A 14,423-nucleotide genomic window follows, 5' to 3' on the forward strand; every position below is an offset into this window, starting at 1 on the left:
ATAACCTATGCAACAAATAATATTACCAGACTAGGCATAAGACTCATAACAAGCCATTTACATGATTATATCAGCTTCCTAATAGCTGCAGCAATCAATCAAGGCAAGGTTATGCATAAATAAGCACATCAATCCATTATTACAAAAGTAGTTCAACCCCTAATTATTGAATGACTCATCAGACAAACAATCTATTAATTAAGTAACAAAATAATTAAGATATATTTTAATGAAATTGCTGATTCTATAGTACATCCAAAGAATTGCAACTTCAACTAGGACAGTTGCAATAGACTTTATCTGGTTTACAACTTACAACTCCTTCTCAAGATCAACTAGCTTAAGACCCCAACTCATGTCCTCACAGTGCCTCACATGAGGAACTACTGAACCCGTGTCAATACCTCTCTTAGCCTTGCAATCATAAAAGGGAGGTGCATGAAAACAAGGCTCCATTGACATCACTCTGCGACAAGGTGGATTGGGAACAGTCTTATTCTCTGGCTTATCGAGTATCCATGACTTCAATCCTCCGAGACCTTGAGCCACATACCCAAACGTCGACCATGAGCTTGTGACCAACACATCAGTCAAACTCAGCAGATACATTTCTGCCCAAGCCTTCCGGTTGTGTGTATGCTTTTCAGTTTGTTGAAATTCTTCATGACTTGGTTGGTAAAAGCTGATGACTTCTCCTGTTGCAGTTGGATGTTCCCAGTACATGTCTCTTAGTTTCTGAAGGTAACCAGAGCTTAAGGATGTTATCAAAACAGCTTTAGACATCTGAGTTCCGGGATGGATGATGGCTTTTTGCCTGTCAATTTCAGGTAGCAGATTCTCCTTTGAGGTACAAGCTAGTATCTGATCCAACACATGTTGGAATGGACTAACGACAGTGTCAAAGACTCGAATTTGGAGGCCTATTCTTTCATCTGCCTTAGCTAAGTATGCATGATAGTATCTGGTGATAAGTCCCCAGACAGGATTTGTGGGATGGAAAAGATACCGACCCAACAAGTGGAATACTGTATCTTTCTTTGGGAAAAGATTACTCAGCTCTTGCTCAAATGATGGGATCAAGAAGAGAGATGGGATGAAGTAGTTATCAGTTTTCATGATCAACCAAGGTACTTTTTGAAGAAAACTTTGATCTTCATTGCAAAAGAAAAGCTTATCATGATCATCATAATCATGGACAAGATGAAGATATGCCAAAGATGGTAACTTCAAGCCATTTGACTTAGTAGAATTGTTTTTCAGCATCCTCCCATAGCAGTGAGGAGAATTTTGATCAAAGTGGTCAAACTGTTTTTTGATAGGAAAATCTGAGGGGAGAAACCAAGAGACCTCCGGAAATGGTTCACAGAAGAGATCAATCATGTCAACTCCTGGATCAACAAGTAGGACCCTGTTTGTAAGGAGAGCATAAAGAAATGCTGATGCAAGGGTTACTATTCTATTCCCTAATCCGCTAAAAGAAATCCATACTAGATAGTTACAATCTGAGGATTCTGGAGGATGGCCAGACTTGAGGTTTTCCAAGGTTTTGTTATAGGATTCAGTATAGGGTCCACATCTTTTGTGGAGAGCTTCATAACTTCGTAACCTGGAAATGAGGTAAGAAGAAGGTTTCTGAGATGATGGTTTGTGATATGATGCTGACTGGTACCGGCTGAGACAAGATCTTTTGTCAAATTCAGCAGAAAGAAGGCCATCTAGCAATTCCTTTGGCACATCATCAGACTGAAAGGAATCATCTTCTGAACTGGGGACTGTAATAAGGGAAAAAGAAGGAAAGATGTAAGTAATTTGCAAAATAGGGTTTAGTGAGTTTTCCAAGAAAAACTCCTGCCGTAAAAGAATTAAGCAACATTATAATTCCTGACAACATATTTTGGCCTTTTATAGGAGAAAAATTTTGGTTTTCAGCCTAACTGTTTCTAACTTTCAATCATCTCAGTAAGACTGTGGAATGTCAACAATTTCCTCTAAATAAGCATTTTGAGAGTACTCAAGACAGGAATATTAAAACGAGCCAAACTTTGAAAGCTGAAGTGCATATGAAGAAAAATTCAGATTTACATAATCAAATTATCAAATGTTGTGCATCAACAATCTAATAATGCCCAAAGCATAAAATCTTATAGAGATGATCATACCAAGAAGAATAACAATAAACAATGCGATAGAAAAATGAAACAACCTTAGGAAACTAATGGTGGCATTGCCGACAATACAAGATAGCATTGTCTAACAACTCGAAAGAAACCAAAAGGACACAAGGAAAGTCAATAAAAACACCAATCAAAGCCGTTAAGGTCATAATGTATATTATTACAAGTCAGTGTAGCCAAATCAATTGCTAAAACTGGTTTCTAAAGTCGGTTCTATTCACAGAGAACCAGTAATTACTCAGTCCAAACACATTTAAAGCTGCCTCAGCCAAAATTTAGATCGCTTAGTGCACCAACTGATAATAAAAATTACACATGCAAGTAATGCTAGTCCCACACTAAACACAATGTACTCAAAACCACAACCACAACTACACATACAACAAACAACATACACAAACCAAAATTTTTAAAAAGAGAACTTTCTCACAAAAGTAAATACCTTTCTGTAATTTCTCTTCAAACACTCTAGCTTCATTAGGTTCCCAAACACCATCAACGGGTAGGTCCCTAAGCACCATTGACACAGAGAACAGAACCGACACTGCCATCAAAATAACCAAAAAAATACCCATCAACCTCATCGAATTCAACTCGAACCGGCATTCACTATCCGGATCTCTCAAGACATTGTTGTCACTACGGCTATCAGTATCCGGGTGGGTTTCCGGGTCAGTATCCGTGTTTTTATTGAAGCGCTTCATAGCTGAGTAAATCATCTGGGTGCTGCAAAAAACTAGCTTAGGTCCGTTTTGGACCAAATGGTTGGTCCAAAACGGGGTATTACGACCTGAGATTGTGTGGATCGGTGGTGGGTGTGTTGCAGAGGTTAGTGATAAAGGAGAGTTGAAGAAAGCGAGCAAGTGTCACCGACAACTACTACACTGGACACGTTCCACGTGCACTGATGCAAAGTTATGGTTTGGATCCTGTGAACGCAGGGACAGAGACTCGAATTAACTGGCAGAGGAATGGGTCCACGAATGGATGACATGTCGTCCAAAAAAAGACGAGATGTCGTGCCAGTGTAAAATGGTGAAGACGTGTAGTTTGTCCTTTTTTTTTTTTATTTTATTCTTTTAATTTCTTTTTTTTAACCCTTTTTTTTTTTTTTTTTTTTTTTTTTTTTTATTTTTAATTTTTGTAAATTTTTTTTTTAAAAATTTTTATTTTTCTTCTATGGTTTTTTATTAATTAATTTTTTTATTTTTAGTTTTTATTTTTTTTTTTTTCGTTTATTATTCAAATTTGGAATGGAGAGAATTACAAAAGGATCGGGGTAAAGTTGTCTTTTGATCACGATAGAAGATCTAAAGTTAATTATTCCCTATTAAAGTACAGTAAAACTTCTCTATTATAATACTTCATATAGGAATAAACTCTACATAGTCATAAAAAATTATATTCCCAATTTATGATAGTTATAAATAAGAATAAACTCCCCATTGTAATAAGTTATAATGTTTTTAATTCCCGTCTTAAGGAAACTTACCTCTACATAATAATAATTATTTGTATATTGCAAAAAAAAAAAAAATGTTATCTTACCTTAAATGTTTAAGATGAAATAAAAATATTTATCTAAAATTGTTTGGGATAATGATTTATTCTTTAGAGTTGTTACCACATGTTTTAACTTGCAGGTACATTACTCGCTGGCATTGACATTTTTTTGTTGAAGCTAAAACATTTTTAGCTTCTCAAACATGTTTAAAGTTTCTTGGCACGAAACTTTTTGTATTTTCATACTATCAACCTCATTATTATTTCATTTCTCTTATTGTCTAATTGTACCAATGAGTTATTCTTCAATTAAAGCATACATGACTTGTTGCTTATATAGATGATTGAAGATGACATTAATATCCATTTGATTAGTATAGTGAAGTTGCCGAATCTGATCACTCAATTCTACAATGACTCTTTGATTCTCCTAATCCACTTTATTTGTAATTTTCAATTCACCAACATTGGGGGTCCTAATTTTGCAATGTTTAAAACAATTGGCAATTGTCTGTGGTTTCACATCAATTGACTATGCAGCAACTGCATTTACAATTCCATCAAGGATACTTATCTTTGTTGGTTCCAAGACACGATCTTTTATTCGTTTCAAAACTATGCAATTGAAGGACTGAATTGAAACCCTAATACTATTAAAACATAAATTGAAATCCTAATATTGTATTCTTAAAACATGAATTATGAAATAAAAAAATTTGTAACTGTACCTTTATTAAGTTATAACCTCTTCATAGTAATAAAATTAGTTAATCCTACAATTATGACTATAGAAATGTTTTACTGTATCATTAAAAGAAAAGAATAAAGATAGATTGACAAACACTTTTCATAACTTCCTCTCATAAATGTTGATGTGGTAGCTCGTAATTGGTCAGTTCGTATTTGTTTAGGTAGGACCCATTATAAGCTGACTAATTACAAGTTGACCCGTCGCGTTTGTAAGAGAAAGTTAGTGAGATAGGTTTGTGAGTGTAGTATTATTGAAAAGAAAAATACAATGAAGTTGCAAAAAAGTCAATAAACTTCATTCATTGGCAAACCAATTAGACAATAATTGGCGTTTTAGAGGAGGACGAATTTGAGCCTTTTAACTCCAATAATTTAAAAAGTTTAAAAATATTTTGATGTTCAAATCTATTAAGTCCCACAAATATCAGCTATGATCATGTATTATATTTCTAAATAGTCCAAAATACTGTGAATAAACCACCCTTGCGTGGTCGAGCGATTGAATAAGGACTTTTGGAGTGTTACCCAAAAGGTCTAAAATTCAATTCACCTCGATTGTTAATAGGGGTGACCACTGAAAGTTTACCCAGCTATTAACTTCATAGCTCAGGGGATTAGTTGAGGTGTGCACAAGCTGACCCGAACACTTCGGTCACCAAAAAAGAAAAAAAAAAAAAACTTAAAATATATATGAAATTTAGAAAATCTTAAAAAGATGAGCTATTATAATTTTGTAACATCTCACGACACAATTGCTTCTTAAAACAAAGATTTAGTTAAAGTCATGGTTTTCTACAACAGGTTATAAGACATGAGATTTTCAGGAACTTGATTACCTTAAAATGGCTTTTTCATTTTCATTCTCACCATTCTAAGGTATGTTTAGCTGATAGATTTTGAACATATGTTTGTGAAATTTCAATAGAGTACAATTAGAAACCCAATTGTTAAGATCAAGTTACATTTTCCCCCTAAAACTACGGCTGTTACAAGAAGTTGAAGTGTTGAACATAATAAGGTATTTTCGTCTTCTCGTGTGACTCGTGTCTATTCAAATTAGAAATCAACATAGTTTCAGAAAAAGAAAAAAGAAAAATTAATATAACACATCACTCTCGCTCCCCACATTCACTAGAAGTCAATTCAATAGGCTTTCTTTCCTCCCCTCTCCATTCTCGTCCTATTTTCTTCATTTCATTTCGTCTTGTCTCTGACAGCTCTCTTTTTCTCTCTTTCTCCCCTCTTTCGCAAGTTCTTCAACTTAAAAGTGAAAACATTACACCGAACAAGCTTGTTTATTCATCTCTTGGTAGCCGTTCTAAGACTATAGGCTTTGATGAATTTTCTTAGATCCAAATATATGTTGTTAGATATGAAGCTTTGTATAATGGATATAGTTGATTTTGTGTTGGTCGAAATATAGGTGATGATGCAAAAATCAAAATTTGTTTTAATCCATTTTGGGGATTATTTTTGTAATTATTTGTATTTGAAAGAGAGAAAACATTCGAATAAAAGATGATTATACTGATTATTTATTCCCAGATTCTCAGCCAGATATTCTGCAGGAAGAAGAGCTTCAGCAGTCTCGTGATTACTATTTTCATAAATCCAAACGACAGCAATACATGCATGCACCAAATACCTCTGCAGAGCAGCCATTTCAATCTCCAGACATTTCTCCGGACATTCATCCAGATTCATCTTCTTGACAAATTCATGCTGATTGGATTTAAGCAATGGGTTGTCTCGATTTCCAAGATGAAGACTCATGGCACATTACAAACTTGTCAGATGATTAAAGCTCTGCGTGTCTTTTTATAAATATTTATGTCCTGACATATATGACTTTTTGGATTTTTTTTTTTTTATTAACCTTGCCTACAATATTTGACTCTTATATCTTACACAGAAGATATTGCACTTGATTAGTCCATGTTTATTTTACAGATAAACATAAAGGACATAAATATTTATTTTAAGACACGCAAAGCTTTAATCATCGGACAAGTTTGTAACATGCCACGAGTCTTGATCTTGGAAATCGAGACAACCCATTGCTTGAATCTAATCAGCAAGAATTTGTCGAGAAGATGAATCTAGATGAATATCCGGAGAAATGTCTAGACTGAGAGGGCTACCTTGCAGAGTTACTTGGTGCATGCATGTATTATTGTCGTTTGGATTTATGAAGATAGTAATCACAAGACTGCTGAAGCTCTTCTTCCTGCACAGTATTTGGCTGAGAATCTGGGTACCACCATTCTGGATAGTCTGAAGTGTCATTCAATTGAGCAGTAATGGAACTCATGCATGTTTGTTTGGCCTGGAGTAATTTCTCAATGTACACTAGAGGAAAGTGTTCCCACGGGGCACCGTCACGAAAAGATGGTCATATCTCATCTGGAATCATTTGATTTTTCTCACAAAGGATCTTCTGAATTGACCTAATCTCAACAGGATGGTCAAACATATTATGGACGAGATCATATGGATAAGACTGATGAAATGTGACTTGATGCGGTGAAAAATATAGGCCATCAGATCTAATAGAGTGATGCCTATGAAAAAACATGATAGACCATGCCATTTTGGTGGACATAGGACTTCGAGCAAGTTGATGAGCAAACACAAACTTCCATTTTTCCAAGGTTTTGAACTATTTCAGAAAAGTCATCAAAAGGTGTAACTCAGAGGTCGAGGATGACTGATACTGGGAAATCATTTTCAACATATAATGAACCGGGAATTGAATTGCAATGTGGTACTGGTGTAACATATACCAAAAGAACCATAATAATTCTTCTGGAAATATGACATTTGGACCCAGAGGTAAACAAAAGATTTTTAAAAAGGGGTAATTTGGATAGACACCTAACATATCATAAATGGACTGTCCACATTTTTCAATGCATTGAATCTGATAAGAAAACATGAGGGTGGTGGCATTTTCATCAATGGTACGAATTCGAACAAGGTCATCGAATTCAGGAGGTGTGTCTGGCATATGGTTTGGTAAAAAGGAGGATGAACAAGAATTGGAATGGGTTAGTGGTTGGTACATGAAACAGGGAAGTGGTTTGGACCTAAGGTTCATGAAACAAACTTGTTTAGTTTTAGGCCTAGATAAATAATCTACAATGGTATAGGTGTGACCTTTGATATGCTGGATGGTGAAAGAATACTTGCTAAACCATTCTACCCATCGAAGTAATTGTTGATGTGAGACATTTTTCTTGTTGAATCGGAGCATTTGATTAAAGGATTTCATATCCGTTTCAACAAAGAAATGATGTCCAACAAGATGGAATTCAAAACTTTCAATAGCATTTAATACTTCCTCGAAAGTAGAATGACAATGTTGTTGATGTGGTTTGAATTGTCCACTCTGGTATTCACACAAATGTCGTACTTTGTCATCATCTTGTTCAAAAAGCACTACACGCAATGAGTGTCACTAGAGTCCGTTTGAAGACTTCATTTCCCAGAAGAGGGAATCTTCAATGGCTGTGTATGGAAGGATTTGCGTTTAAGACTCTTAACTACATTGGTTTGCTTATCAGACCATGAAAGAGGATTCTTTTTAAGCATTTGGGAAACTGGAGAAGTGAGTTGAGAAATGTTGGGAATGAAACTGCGCATGTAATTGACAATTCCCAAGAATTGTTGTATTTCTTTCTAGGTTGTGAGAACATCTGGGAATTTCTACAACTCACTAGCAATATGAGGCTAGAGGTCATACTTGCCATCAATAATAACCATACCAAGAAAATCAATCTTTATCTGACCTAGATGTATTTTCTTCACAGAGAGCATAATACCATAAAAGTGTATGATAATAACAAATTTGCGAAGAAGATGAACATGAGATTCATCTTTTAAGAAGAGGAGAATATCATCGATATAAATGAGACATGTATGAAGAGCAGGAGCAAGGATCTTTATCATGGCTTTCTAAAACAGGGAAGGAGTTATCTTAAGACCACAAGGCATGACTGTCCATTGGTAATGTTGGTTAGGAATGCAAAAAGCAGTCTTATGACGATCATTAGGATGGATTCCAAGTTGCCAAAATCAAGCTTTGAGATCAAATTTGAAAAACATCTTTGCATTATGTAGATTTGCAAAGAGGATTTGTCTGGAAGGCAGAGGAAATTTGTCGTCATGAAGAAAGAAATTCAAAGGCTGATAATTGATAACAAGTCTGAGTTTTCCTCTGGCTTGTTCAGCACGTTTGTTGACATAAAAAGCTTCACATACTTATTGGGAATTTGTGGGTTTAATCAATCCTTGAGATAAAAGTTGAGTACATTCTTGGTGGGCTAGGTTGAGATGTTCTGGTTACATGCCAGAATGACTAGCTTTGGTGGGATTGATATCTTCGCTCTTGATGAATGGAAGATGGATAAAGAAATCAGAATTCTTCCATAATGGATGGGAACATTTAGTGAGAAAATCTGCATGAGAATCTGCACAAGAGCGGGAAATAAGCTGAGCTTTGATCTGCTCAATTAGATTGCCTTCAATCTAGAATAAGTTAGGCTGCTGGTCCAAGATTGGAAAAACATCTTGTACCAATACCATTAGGGAGGATTCTAAGTTTATTGAGTTTGGAATAAACATCAAAACCTAGAACCATATCTTTGCTAGGTAAATCGGAACCAAGAACTTTGTGAAAAGTAAAACATCTTAGAAAAATTTAGATTTTAATGGGTTTGCTGATCAGATGAGTAGTGAAAGTGTCACTATTAGTAGTGTAGAAAACTTCTTGATGAGATTACCATTGGGAGGAAAGGAGGATCTTAGGATTGATAATAGTGTGAGTAGCACCAGTATCAAAAAATGCTATGACATAAATGGGATTGGAATATTTAGTAGGGAAGATCTAAACTTTTGCTATATGTACGTGATATGAGAAGCTAATGATGGAAGGGATTGTGGTATTTGTTGGATATGGTAGAAATAGTGACAATCATCTGAATCAAAGAATATAGTATTAGTGGCTGCAAACTAAAGAACATTATCTGAAATGAGTTCTTCATGCATGGAAAACCAACTTTTGACATCATCATCAGAAAAGTCTATATCAAAGCTGTTACATCATTTTAGCTGACTGTTGGGGCTTGTTTGGACAATTCTTGGCAAAATGGTCAGGACGGTTGCATAAGTAACACTGATTAGATCGTTTGTCTCGTCGTTTTTTCTTTCAAAGAAATTTTGTGGTGCTTGAAACATTGAAAATTGCGTTTGACAAGAGCATTAGGTTGTGAATACTTGATGCGTTTGGAATGAAATTTCTTCTTGATAGGACAAAAACATGAGCGATTTGATTTGCACTTGATCTGCAAGTCTGGTCTTTGACAAACTTTTGTCAGTTGCTTAGAACACTTCAGATAATCATCACAATTTTTTTTTTTTTTTGAGAACAGAGCTTTTCCAGGGCAAGAATGACAAACTGATAAATTTCTCCAAAAGAAATGGAACAAAGTTGTTTACTTTGAGATTGCATGAGCTTGGTTGCTTCATGAGTTTGGGATTCTAGAATAGAAGCTAAAAAAGCTTGCTTCATGTTAGGATCATCCATACCCCTAAGTATATGATACCGTTTTACCAATTCTTTATAATGTCTGTCAAGATCTTTCTGTTTGAGAGAACAACATCGCATCTTAAAATATTCTTCTATGACCTTGTCCTCATAAAGGTAAGGTAATCCACAAAACTCATTATAAAGGAGATACAGAGCTTGATTAATAACTGGCAATTGGATGAACAAAGTTTGTTTGTATCCTGAAGATTAATCCACTAATTATGGAGAATTCCTCCAAATCTAGCTATAAATTGCGTAAGAACAGTAGAGACTTGGCCATTAGGTTTAAACATCTCAGCTTGTAACCAGGCTTGAAATTCATACATTCGATTTCTCCATTTATGTGGAGGAAGATCATCAATAGTAAAAGTGTAGAGCTTGGCTAGAGTTGTATAAGAGTCATGCTCAGCTGTAGTGTGACGAGATTGCCGATATATAGGCAGAGAGTTTGGAATGGAATCATCACCTTTAGACATTTCATTATCAACTTCAGAGACAACAGATGGTCTTGAAGATTCGGGTTGATGGGTCATTAATTGAGGATCAACATTGAGATGTTGATCAAAAGTATCACTTTCAGAATCAAAGCTACTATCAAATGATTCATCAGTCGAAGGCATATCAGCTTCTGATTCTGTTTGGAAGGAAGATGGAGAATCCTAAGAAATACTAGAGGCTGCAAGACGTTGTCTTTCTGCCATGTCTCTAAAAAAAAAAAAAAAAAAAAAAAAACTCATATAATTGGAAGAAAGAGGACTTTTCTGAAGAGACAGGATTAGCAGAAGTTTGGCGATCTTCCATCATTATCATTTGCATTGGAGCCTTATCCTTAGATAAAGGACGATGAGGCTTTGGAGATGGAGGATTTGAATGACTGGAAGAGAAAGAGTCAGGTATATTATCAGATGGTTTCCATGCTGACTCATGTGTTTTAGCAGAATATTTTTCTTGCTTCTTTTGTTCATGTTCCAGCTTAATCTTTTCATCACGTTCCTTGTGGAGTCTAGCATACAGCTGTTTAGTGTTCCCAAAAGCCTGAATAGCACTACAAGCCATCTAAGGAGAGACCAAAGGTTGACTAATCTTTGGGAAAGGTGAAAATGAGGTTTGTGGCCATACTAATGAAGAATCAAAAGCATTTGGCACCAAAGACATTTTAGGAAAAGCCTGTGGTTGTCTGGGTTTTTGCTTAAGGTATTCATGTTGAAATGATGTCATTTGAGTTTTAAGCGACTTCATTTATGCGACTTCATTTATGCTTCCTTTTGGAGAAATTGAGTTGAATAGCTATGAGAGGTGCTAGCGATATGCATCAATTCCTGATGGAGCTGATCAATCTGTTTTTATAAACTAGAAATCAGCATAGTGAGGTTCTGAGATTGAGAGTCCACCTGATGAGTTACCAAGTCCAATTTTTGTTCTATTATGGTAATAATTTTATTCTGAGATAAAGCATTTTCAGTTTGCCAATTAAGAATTGCTTCAGCTTGGGAGATTTTTGGTGTGGAGCCATTAGGCTATATAACTTTGGAAGGAACCATTTTTTGTTGTTGAGTCACAGTTTCCTTAAGAGAAGGAAAATATGTGTCATAATTGAAAATTTGTCCTATGTTTTGGGGGTCAGGTGATTGAATCATCATGATGGATTGGACTGGAGAAGTATGGATAAGGGGTGAATGGGTCGTTCTATTTTCTTTTGCAATCCACTGGAAAGCCTGCTGATAACAAGTTAAAAGCTTTTTAAAGTAGTTTTAAAGGTGATCTGGGTTTAGGTTCTAGAGGAATGTCCCATAAAGGTTTAATGGATGGTGATTCTTTCTAGGCTGGTAGAGAATATTTGACATAATATTCAAATTTTCTGGATGACTGACCAAGAAGGCCAACTTGGGGATCATGGTCTTCAAATCTGGAGTGAAGATCTATTTTACTGCATCGAGTTGTCTGCCTTTTCCATTTGGAATGGCTTCATCTGGAAAGATAATGCTCGTCTATTTCCCAAATAGGATCATTAAGGCAGTCCGAGCATTGACAGTTAAGATCAAATAGAGTATGACCAGTGACTGGATCAAATTAACAATAGACAGGAGCACCAGATTGTTGAAATGAATGAATGGAAAGTCCAGGTGCCTGTACTACTGTAGCTAGTGAGACTGGAGTGATCATGAATTAAATTTGTTGAAAACTCAAAGGTGGAGCACTGGGAGTTGTTGGAGACTTGAATCTGATAGTTGTTGTTCTGTCATTATTATCATGCATAGTAGATTTTGTAGAAACCACTGGAGTTTCTTTGTTATTAAGAGACTTATAACTTGTCACCTAAGAGTCTGGTAACAGTTTAATCAATCATATTTGGAAATCTACTTGGAAATATTGATGCAATGAGGAGTATTCTGGGAGTCCATAGTAAGAAGCAACGCATCAGTAGTCATAGGAATAGCTAGATCAAGAGCATGGTCTTGGATTCGCCAAACCATCTAGTAATGCAAAGTAGCTGCAATACTTCCTGGATTCAAATCTGCACCGACAATTTATAGTTGAACCTTTAGAGCTTTGGAGCAATGATCAAAGAGAGACATATTGAAATTAGGAAACAGTGTCATAATGACTGTTCCAGCATTCAAAGTTTTCTATGCCATTCCTATGCAAGCATGCTGATATTGGACAAATCTGGTGTCCAATAGAGCGATTCGAACAGAGACTAGGAGTCCTTTTTCTGCCATGGTATGATAAAGCAAGTTTGATAACACCAAAGTGTACATGAGAGTAACCTTCACGGATCCATTGGGCAATGGATTCTTGAGGAATTTCCAAAGTAACGTATTGTTCTTGAGTTATGGTTGGAATTTGACACTTATCAAAAGTACTAGTCTGGACATACTCTTTTACTAGCTTTCTAGAAGGTCTAACAAGAGTTTTAAAGATTTTAGACAAAGAAGAAGACTTAGAGAAAGTTTTATAAGGATTTACAATAGGAGGGATAGTATCTTGGATTTTTTATTTTCTAGGATATAAGATATTTCATACAAAGTATCTACTTTAGAGGAAGATCTAGTTATTGATTCCAATTACTATGTGTGCAGAGGACGACCTACCCTTGGTTATTGGCTTCTTTAAGTCACTTAGTGGTTTCAATTTCTGTGTGTGCGGAGGATTACCTCCCCTCGGATATTGGCTCCTTTAAGTCATGGTTATGTTTTATGTTCTTAATTTGTTACGAGTCTTGAGCTATTCTTGTTATTTAGGTTGTATTACACATCTAAGAGGTTGAACTCACGCTTATGGAATCCTCTTCAGCTTTATCTACGTTTACTACTCTAATAAATACTAGTTTATCTAGATCTTCTTCTAAAGTATATCTCCCTTTTCTCCCACAATTTTGACTACTCCTCTCCCGTCAAGATTTAGGATGCTTGATATGCGAGCATTCGATGGGAATTCTGATCCGTAGGATCATCTCTATGAGTTTAACGACCTCATGGAGCTTCACCAAGTTTCCAACTTAGCAAAATGTCGCTGCTTAGCAATGACTCTGACTTCCCATGCTAAACGCTGGTTTAGATCACTTCCACCAGGATCTATCAACTCATGGCATATGAGTTCGTTATTTTTTAGACACTTCCAAGCTAATAGGAAGTTCTCAATGCCGTTGAGCTATCTCAGTAACATACGGCAGGAGAGGAATGAATCCCTCCAATTCTATATTGACAGGTTCCATAGGGATCTAAATAAGGTGGCTAATGCATTAGAAGATTCAGTTCGAACTCTTATTATTACAAGAGTTCGCCTGCAAATCGACTTGTGGAAGAAACTACAATCTGAGGACGATATTTTCCTCACTCGCTTCTACAACCTCACTAAGAAATATCTTAGAATTGAAAATTCAATGGTTGCTTTGAATCGCCATGACCCCGATCTTTCAACCAATGCTCCAAATCGGAAGGAGGAAAACCGAGGAGAGAGTAGTAGAAGACATGATCGCAAATGGGCTAATGACGATCAGAGAAAGGAAAAGAAACAACAGTTTGAGCCCAAGAAATCTTATGCTCAGGTCTCTCATCGTAATCGCGATAAGAATTTGTTCACTCTATTGAACGCATCGATATCAGTTATTCTGGATAAATCAGAAAAAGCTAATATGTTCGGAGAGCCAGAGCCCATGAAAAATCCCCCTTCAATAAGAAACAGCACAAATCTGTCTCTTCCAATTGCATTTCCTCAAATGCTCGTTGAAACAAGATGTACACTGCACTCCCATTATCCACCAACATTCTTATGACTTCGCACTGTCCTATTTCAGCCGTGATGACGAGTGTATCCTCATGAGGATGATGCAATCGTACCGTGTCTTTCTCTGAGAAGGTAATCTCCTCTTCTCTACGCACCTTAGCAGGTCATGGCGTCGTGTTTAA

The 14,423-nt window shown here is 36.0% G+C and overlaps 1 protein-coding gene across 1 annotated transcript; it reads right to left on the reverse strand.

Annotated features, from left to right (window-relative positions):
• Positions 1-197: 197 nt before the first annotated feature.
• LOC116139643 (galactoside 2-alpha-L-fucosyltransferase-like) lies at positions 198-3,203 on the reverse strand. The gene is made up of 2 exons (XM_031425320.1): positions 2,617-3,203; positions 198-1,772 (listed from the first exon to the last, which is right to left on the reverse strand). Exons 1-2 carry the CDS (start codon positions 2,891-2,893, stop codon positions 313-315), a joined length of 1,737 nt encoding a protein of 578 aa, XP_031281180.1. The 5' UTR covers positions 2,894-3,203; the 3' UTR covers positions 198-312.
• Positions 3,204-14,423: the final 11,220 nt, after the last annotated feature.

The sequence above is a fragment of the Pistacia vera genome, unplaced genomic scaffold (genome assembly GCF_008641045.1).
Source record: "Pistacia vera cultivar Batoury unplaced genomic scaffold, PisVer_v2 Contig356, whole genome shotgun sequence".
Lineage (NCBI taxonomy): Eukaryota > Viridiplantae > Streptophyta > Magnoliopsida > Sapindales > Anacardiaceae > Pistacia > Pistacia vera.

Coding starts and splice junctions, on each gene's coding strand:
- LOC116139643 (XM_031425320.1), bottom strand. CDS start 2,893: ATGATTTACTCAGCTATGAAGCGCTTCAATAAAAACACGGATACTGAC. Junction 1,773..2,616: donor TGAAGAGAAATTACAGAAAG/GTATTTACTTTT, acceptor CCCTTATTACAG/TCCCCAGTTCAGAAGATGAT.